At 48.7% G+C, this 8,272-nt stretch overlaps 1 protein-coding gene across 4 annotated transcripts; it reads left to right on the top strand.

Moving 5' to 3' along the window:
• The first annotated feature begins 56 nt into the window (after positions 1-56).
• Positions 57-6,245, top strand: POLR2H (RNA polymerase II, I and III subunit H). Of its 4 annotated transcripts, none has more exons than XM_080652042.1 (6): positions 57-367; positions 1,782-1,967; positions 3,354-3,437; positions 3,520-3,613; positions 4,852-4,935; positions 5,881-6,245. In XM_080652042.1, the coding sequence occupies exons 2-6, from the start codon at positions 1,895-1,897 to the stop codon at positions 5,996-5,998; spliced, it is 453 nt and encodes a 150-aa protein (XP_080508168.1). In that variant the 5' UTR covers positions 57-367; positions 1,782-1,894; the 3' UTR covers positions 5,999-6,245. The 4 variants fall into 4 exon arrangements, with proteins under 4 accessions (XP_080508168.1, XP_080508167.1, XP_080508169.1 ...); XM_080652043.1 differs by lacking the exon at positions 57-367 and adding an exon at positions 1,277-1,429; XM_080652041.1 differs by lacking the exon at positions 57-367 and having other exon boundaries at positions 930-1,967.
• The last annotated feature ends 2,027 nt before the right edge of the window (positions 6,246-8,272 follow it).

Raw genomic sequence — 8,272 nt, 5'->3', positions numbered from 1 at the left:
CGGGGGCCGGCCCAGCCCGGCCGGGGTCTGTGTTGGGGCCGCCTTCTAGGCTTGGGAGAGGCGGTAGGGGGCGCTTGGAACGCGCGAGCCCGCGCCCCCTCTCCGCGGAGGCGGGGGGCTGAGAGGGGCGCCGGTGCCAGAGCGGGGGCGGGTCCACTGGCACGTGGAGGGGCGGGCTGGGTCTGCAGCTCCCGGTGCCCGAGCCGAGCGGGAGAGACTGGAGACACCGGGGTCGGACAGCCGGGACCAGGGCCGGCGGCGCCGTCCGCATCAGACTCTTCAGGCCCAGTCTCTCTCTCTGAAGTGGTTCCCTCTCTTGCTTCTCCGGAGGGACCAGCAGCTCAGATACGCCGCTGCTCCGCCTGGAGTGAGAAGCAAACCTGCCGGGACTCGGAGGGGAACACTAAGTCCAGGAGTGGGGGCGGGGGGGCAATGCTCGGAGTTGAGGCCCTGGGTCTCTCTCATCCCTTCCCTTCCTCCCCTTTCTTGCGGCTTCCCGAGTGAGGTGCACCGGGAGCACTCTGGACTGAGGGGTGTGCGGGGCTGGGCCGAGCGGGGGTGGGGGGTGGGGGGTGGAGGAGTGAGGCTCGAGGGAAGGGAGGTCTAGGTGCGGGAGAGGGCGCTCCTGGAGGCGGGCGTGGAGGGACAGAGGTCGCTTCTTCCTGGCAGGGCCCAAGGAGAAACCCGAGTAGCTGCTGACACCTCGCCGCCATGGGGGAAATGGGCTCTTGGTTCTCCATCAGGGTTCGAAGAAGGATAGAGCAGAGGGTGGGGTGAACACAGGGTGGATGGTCTGTGTGTGCGTGTCAGATAGTGTCAGGGGAGAGGCCAGTGCCCAGGAAATAGGCAGTGTGCCGGAGGAGGCAACAGGATGAAGGGACATGTGGGAGGTAGAGGTGTTGGCTGGGAGGAGGGGGCAGTGCCAGGAAGGGGGCAGTGTGAGAGGAGCCAGCATCCTGGAGGAAGGGGCAGTCAGTGTAAGGCAAGAGTATCCGTAGGAGAGGAGAGTGCCAGGATGAAGGGGCACATAGATCAGTGTCCAGGGGGAGAGGGCAGTGGAGAGGGAACGAGCAGTACCAAGCTCCGGAGGCAGTGTGATGGGGTCAATGCCAGCCTACAGGGCGGTGTGGGGGAAGAGAGCAGGACTCAGGGCAAGAGGACAATGGTGGGGAGGGTGCGGTACCAGGGGAAGGGATAGTGCAGGCTTTCCTCTTCCCCATAGTGACATCATGGCAAATTCCCAAACTGAAAGGACCCAGCTCGGGTGACATCCAGCAGGGCCGAGCTGGGCCAGGCCGGCCTGAAGGGCCTCGGTGCCAGCTGGAGGGGCTAGGTATTGCGCCCTGCGGAGCCGGCGCTCTGGGGGCGGGGTTCTGCTCCGCCCTTTCTCGGCGCGGACTGTGCCCTCGGCGAGCACGCGTGCTGGCAGGTAGGGCTGGGCTGGGCTTCTCTGGGCCAAGGATCAAGGTCTCTGGCTGGGGTAGGGCCCCATGCGTTCCAGTTTTCCCAACAGGAATACTGAAGAGGGCGCAGTCGAGCCTCCGCAGAAAGCTAGAAACCGCGCCACCTCGGCGGGAGGTGGTGGTGGTGGGGTCTATCTATTGTGATCCCGCCCTGGGGCGGGGTTATGGATCTGAGGCCCGCCCTCAACACTGAAGTCTCTCAGAAGCAGTAATTCGGGGCGGAAGTTAGGAAGCCCCGAGAGCTAGGCGACGGAAGTGGCCGTGCTACTGCCTGTCTGTGCGCAGGCGTTATTCTATTTCCTTGCTGTTGCTGTTTAGGCGGTACCTTTCCCCCCTCTCCTGCACGTTTTCTCCGCGCGAGGGGGTGCGCGTACTCCTAGTCGTGGTTGCGCGGTCAGCGCCCTCTGTGCTACTCTCGTCGTCCTATTGCCATGGCCGGCATTCTGTTTGAGGATATTTTTGATGTGAAAGACATTGACCCGGAGGGCAAGAAGTTTGACCGAGGTAAGTAAGGTATATAGAGGCAGTTTTGGGTAAGGGACTAACCTGGTTCTTGGGGACACGCCCCCGGGCCCCGGTCCACCCAACCCACGTGGCATGCGCCTACGGACAGGTCCTGATGTAGGGACCGCGCTCAGGAAACATTTTATAGATGAAAGAACGGAGACTCCTAGCTCTCCTTGGGTTCACACATCCTGTGCCCGGTGCCTGGGTGGCCTTTTCTCGTGGTGCTAGTAAACTCCTGGGCATCCTTCTGGTCCCTGCCCACTCTGCTAGGCGCTGTACTGTGCACCTTACACGCTTTGTCTTATTTCTTTCAAGTGTCTACATGAGGTAGTTATTGTCTTACCCATTTTTCTCTGAGAAGTAACCCACCCAAGGCTGCACAGCAAATAATCCGACTCCAGAATCTGTATTATTTTTTGTTGTTTGTTTTTTAGTTTTTATTGAGTTTATTGGGTGACATTGGTTGACAAAACCATGCAGGCTTCAAGTGTACAATTCAACAAATCTTCTGCATCCTGCATCCTGAGCACATCACCCAGAGCAAAGCCTCTTTCCACCTATATTCTTGTATTGCCCTTAGAATCTTTAGCTTTTTGTGAAGCCCTCTCCGAGTTAGAGTTGGCTGCTTGGAATAATAAAGAGTTGCTCTTTATTCTGTCATTGATCAATAATTGTTTCTTTCTGCCCTAACTGGTTTGGCTCAGTGGATAGAGCGTTGGCCTGCGGACTGAAAGGTCCCAGGTTCTATTCCGGTCAAGGGCATGTACCTTGGTTGTGGGCACATCCCCAGTAGGAGGTGTGCAGGAGGCAGCTGATGAATGTTTCTCTCTCACTGATGTTTCTAACTCCCTATCCCTCTCCCTTCCTCTCTGTAAAAAATCAATAAAATATATTTTTAAAAAATAATTGTTTCTTTCTGTTTTCTCACCCTTTGCCTGGATGAGAATGTTCTTCAAGACAAACACCGGTTTTTACATGTCTTAATAATCCCCTCAACACAGCACCTGACACAGAAAGACAAAACCTTTGCCCAAAGTTAGGTTGTTTCTTAATCACCGAGGCAGGCCTAGAATCTGGATATTCTTTGTTGCCAGAGGACTTTTGATTCTTTTCCTGGGATTTTCTCCACTTTGCTTCTTGCATATCTGGTTCTGATTGAGTCTGCACTTCTGAGAACAGATGAGAGGCCAGTGGATGCAAAATGGGTTAGGTCAGTGGTCGGCAAACTCATTAGTCAACCGAGCGGCAAACCGCGAGCCGCAGTTTGCCGACCACTGGGTTAGGTTGAGTCTTCTATTGCATACGGCCCCCCAAAGTGGGGTCTGCAGGGTCACCCTGGGTCAGGCACTTATCCTCTGCCACTCTTTCTCTACTTCTCTCCAGTATCCCGACTGCATTGTGAGAGTGAATCTTTCAAGATGGACCTTATCTTAGATGTAAACATTCAGATTTACCCTGTAGATTTGGGTAAGTATTGAACACAGAAAATAGCAGGAGACTTTTTGCCATTTCGGCTATTTTCACTCTCAGATATTGCCATTACTTTCAGGTGACAAGTTCCGGTTGGTCATAGCCAGTACCTTGTATGAAGATGGTACCTTGGATGATGGTGAATATAACCCTACAGATGATAGACCTTCCAGGTGAGGGAGTGAAGAAGGGAGTACTTGAAATATGCCCGAGAACAAAGTAGATAAGTGGTATAGAAAGACCCTTATTTAATTAAGTCGTGGAATAAAAGATTATCAGCAGAATCTGAGGAACTTAAGGAAATTGCTGCACTTAAGAATTAGAGCCCTGACTGGTTTGGCTCAGTGGATAGAGCGTCGATCTGCGGACTGAAAGGCCCCAGGTTCGATTCCGGTCAAGGGCATGTACCTTGGTTGCGGGTACATCCCCAGTAGGGGGTGTGCAGGAGGCAGCTGATCGATGTTTCTCTCTCATCGATGTTTCTAACTCTCTATCCCTCTCCCTTCCTCTCTGTAAAAAATCAATAAAATATTTAAAAAAAAAAAAAAAAGAATTAGAAAGGTACCTGGCCAGTGTGGCTTAGTGGTTGAGTGTCGACCTATGAACCAGGCAGTCATGGTTTGATTCCTGGTCAGGGCACATGCCTGGGTTGCAAGCTTGATCCCCAGTGTGGGACATACAGGAGGTAGCCGATCAATGATTCTCTCTCATCATGGATGTTTCTATCTCTCCCTCTCACTTTCTCTCTCTGAAATAAATGAAAACATTTTTTTTTTTTTTTAAAAAAAGAATTAACAAGGTGTTTATCCAGAGCAGTGATTACATGCTTGTGATTTGTAGCTTTTTGATGGTGGAGGAAATGACTACTGAGTGACCTAGGTTGTATGAGCCTTGAGTCTTGGGGGGGAATTTGGTGTGATGGGAGTTTAGAACCCCATTGAGTTAAAATCTCAGTCCTACCACTCATTTGTTGAATAACCTTAACCTCTTTCAGCCTCAGTTTTCTTGTCAGTGAAAGACAGATGGTTGTATCTAGTTCGCAGGTTTACTGTGAGGACTAAATAACATTGTATTTGGAAAGTGCCTGTTGCTATAATGCTGGCACTTAGTTACCAATTTTAAAGAACCTCTTATTATTGTTAACTACTTTAAAAAATGTATTTTTATTGACTTTTAGAGAGAGAGGAAGGGAGAGGGAGAAGGGAGAGATAGAAACATCAATGAGAGAAACTTCGATTGGCTATCTCCTGCACGCCCCCTACTGGGGATTGAGCTCCCAACCCCCGCATGTGCCCTGACCAGGAATCAAACCAGTGACCTCTTGGTGCATGGGTCGATGTCCAGCCACTGAGCAACACTGGCCTGGCATTGTTAACTACTTTTAAGAGTAACTGCCACTATTGTTCCACAGGGCTGACCAATTTGAGTATGTAATGTATGGAAAAGTGTACAGGATTGAGGGAGACGAAACTTCTACTGAAGCAGCAACACGTCTGTAAGTTCCTTGGTCTTGTGAGAACCCTTTCACCCTGCCCTGTTCTGAGAATTTGGGACTTGCTTATCCTTCCTGTGTTGGGTCCCTCTCTTTAAGTACCTCAGACCTAAGCAGGACCCAGAAAGAAACTTCTGGGAACAGTTTTCAGTCTAAAATGTAGGCCGCTCACTTTGCTCTTTGTCAGGGTCTCGGCCCTGGTGGTCCAAATGAGAGACTGATAACCTTGCTGTGTGCAGTGCGAAGGAAGGCTGCTTCCTTAGGAAATAAATGCAGCATTAAGTAATTAAACTGCTAGGTGTGTTTGTGCTTGTGTGTTTGTTTGTAAGTATGTATGTATATGTATATGTTGCTACACTGCAACCCAATCCTTGTTCTTTGGTTTCCCTGCCTAGCTGTTTTTTCTTTTCTTTAAAATCTTATTAAAACAATATGTGCCCTTTGTAAGAAATATGAAAAGCAGAGAAGTAATGTCAAGAAGGAACAAAAGTCATCTATAATTCCATACCCAGAGGGAACCTTTTACATAAACATTTTTGAATAATTTAGGTATTTTTTTTTCTTCTGTGCTTTTTTCTTTGAGATCTTGTTGTTTATTACAATATTTTCTTCTACTTTTTTTGCTTAATGTTATGTAAAACATGTTTCCCCATGTCAGTTTAGAGCTTTTCCTAAACATTTTAATAGCTGTATATCTAACATTCCAGTAAATGGATATATCTGAATTAATTTGACCATTTCCTTTATTCTGGGCATGTAGTATTTTCCACTTTTGCTAATATAAAAAACACTGTCTTGCATATGTCTGTGCATTCATTTTTGTCTGAATTTTGGTTCCTAGTGACAAAACATTAGAAAGGTGCCTCTTTTTCTTAGGCTGGGCTGGAGAGCTGCTGAGTAACAGCTGCTCCAAATCTCAGACTCATGGGACTGGACCTTCTGTTTCAGCTCTGCCTACGTGTCCTATGGGGGCCTGCTCATGAGGCTGCAGGGTGATGCCAACAACCTGCATGGATTTGAAGTGGATTCCAGAGTTTATCTGCTGATGAAGAAACTGGCCTTCTGAACCATTGGGAAGCCAACCTTGCTGCTTAGTCACTCAGGTCATGGACATTTGTTCAAGTCTGAGTTGCAGTGGCTGTTGTCCTGTTCAGGAGGGGCTGGCTCTCTGTCCACTGTGGTGCTTCTCTACCTGGTCTGGACTCAGTGGGAAACTGACTTGCCTGTGAAAGACCCAGCGGGAGAGTTTAAAATGAACCAGAGTTGTTTTGTGTGTATGATTTTTTTAAATTAAACTTTACTTTTTAAGACTTTTCCTCCCCTTAAATTTTTCCATTTACTTTAATATCATTTTTTTTTAGTTTGCCTATGGTATATTATGTCTCTGGCCCATAGCCAGATGATCATCCAATGTAAGATCTGTCTCAGCCTTTTGGTATCTGGGTTCAGGGTTTCTCAGTCTCCTGGCTGACTATCCTCAACATTTGTCCTCCAATGTGATTTTCTACACAAGAGAAGATATGGTGTTTTTGGCTCCTGGGGCACCCCAGGCGCAGAAGATAACACCCATTTGGCATAGAATTTTGAATTGGCAAGGAGCCCCGCTTGTGTCCTTCTAACACTTTCAGTCGCTTAAGAAGTCAAATCACATGTTGACTTGAATGAGTCACTTGCGTAGCCTGGAAATGTTCATAATTTTTAAGGAAGCTTTGGGTAGAGGCTTTTATACACAAGCATGGGACACAACTATGAAGAAAATAGGAAGAGTGGATTTGGTGGTTATGGGAACAGGTGGAGGAGCTAGCTGTCTGCTCTGTATTCTGGTGGTGACCTGGAGGGAGGGTAAGTTTCTTACTGGTGACACTGAACAGGGAGCTGCTGCACAGACCAGTGAAGCGGACAGGGCACCAATACCAATGAGGTTGGCAGTCCAGTGCCAGTGCCCAAGACAGTACAGCAGCCTGACTGCCGTCACTACCTGAAATGTGGAGGAAGCACCCAGTTGAGGAAATGGTGATGCTTACAAGGACCCGAGCAGAGGAGCTGGCTCTTCAGCCTGGCATGCAAGGTCCCTGAGAAAGCATATGGGACTCTGATTACGCCTGGGATTTGTGAGTGTGTATTAAGCAGTTGTCTCTTTTGATCTCTTGTTTTGCCAGGGGAGCTGGTCCCCTGGTGGGATGCCTGGGGTATCTCCTTCCCCATCATTTTCAGGTCTTTATATGAGGTGTTAGAGTATTTAGGGAAATGGGTTGAAAATGAGTAGTCCCTGCAGGGGAGGAGGTAAAGGTGTTTCTTTTGCTTTAGTATGGAGTGGGGAGGGTGGAGAGGGAAATTGGAGATGCAGTGGGGGTTGGGATGGATTTTTATGGGATCCTACAGCCTTTCCATAGAGTCCAGTTTTGGGGTGGGGAACAGGTAGAGAAGGGTGAATTTAGGTTGGAGTGGGAGAACCTAATTACCAATAGTAGTTTCTGGGGTGGCACAGCAGACTGTCCTAGCTGCTCTGGGTGGCAGAAGAAAGAGAACTGGCATACAGTTGAAAAGAGATAGGAATGTTCTGGTTGTAACAGTTTTTTGTTTTGTTCTGTGTGAAGAGAAGAGGAGACAGATTTGAGAATGGGTTAGATATTCAATAGGGACAAATTAGTTCACACTGGAGAAGCCCATGAGTTATTTACATTTGCCCCAGAGCAAGTCAGATGCCAATACTGGATGCCTGGAACTTTCTGGCTACATACTTTTAGCAGTTTTGCCATCTTTGTCTCATCTGACTGTGCTGAGAACTCCTAATTCTTTGTCTCTGGTCCCTTTGACATCCCTGGTTTTGGGTGCTGCCTCTTTCATGTACCATAAAGGGTTTCATTTGATTATTAGATGTACTCTGCTTTAGTACTGCAGTAAATTAAAATTTCCACTTACCATTCCCTTGAATGCATCCTGGAATTTGTAGTGTAGATGAACTGATTCTTTCCCACGTAGAAACTGACACCATTCGAGATTTGGACAACACTTTTGAGCTTTGTGCATTTGTTGATTTCTTCTCCATGGCAACTGTTCTGTCCATAATGGGGGGAGAGGGACACCTGGAGATGTCTAAATTGGTCACTCGTACCAAGAGCTTTGGCTTTCTACTCAGAACTCTTTTATCTGTTGATGTATTTACTCCCTAAGGACTTGGGAATTCTTCCTAATAAATAGAAGCACTGAATAACATTGGACAGTGCACCGCACTGGGGAGAGTATGAGCTTTAGACTAAGTTGGCCTAGGGCAGTGGTCGGCAAACTGCGGCTCACGAGCCACATGCGGCTTGCGAGCCGCGGTTTGCCAACCACTGGC

This window comes from Plecotus auritus (assembly GCF_963455305.1).
Source record: "Plecotus auritus genome assembly, chromosome: 2".
Taxonomy (NCBI): domain Eukaryota; kingdom Metazoa; phylum Chordata; class Mammalia; order Chiroptera; family Vespertilionidae; genus Plecotus; species Plecotus auritus.
This window is presented reverse-complemented; position numbering and strand designations above follow the sequence as displayed.

What these genes read in the sequence shown, in the direction of transcription:
- POLR2H (XM_080652042.1), top strand. Translation starts at nt 1,895, where the DNA reads ATGGCCGGCATTCTGTTTGAGGATATTTTTGATGTGAAAGACATTGAC. An exon ending in GGGCAAGAAGTTTGACCGAG is followed by an intron (nt 1,968 to 3,353) that starts GTAAGTAAGGTA and finishes ACTTCTCTCCAG; the next exon opens with TATCCCGACTGCATTGTGAG. An exon ending in GATTTACCCTGTAGATTTGG is followed by an intron (nt 3,438 to 3,519) that starts GTAAGTATTGAA and finishes CATTACTTTCAG; the next exon opens with GTGACAAGTTCCGGTTGGTC.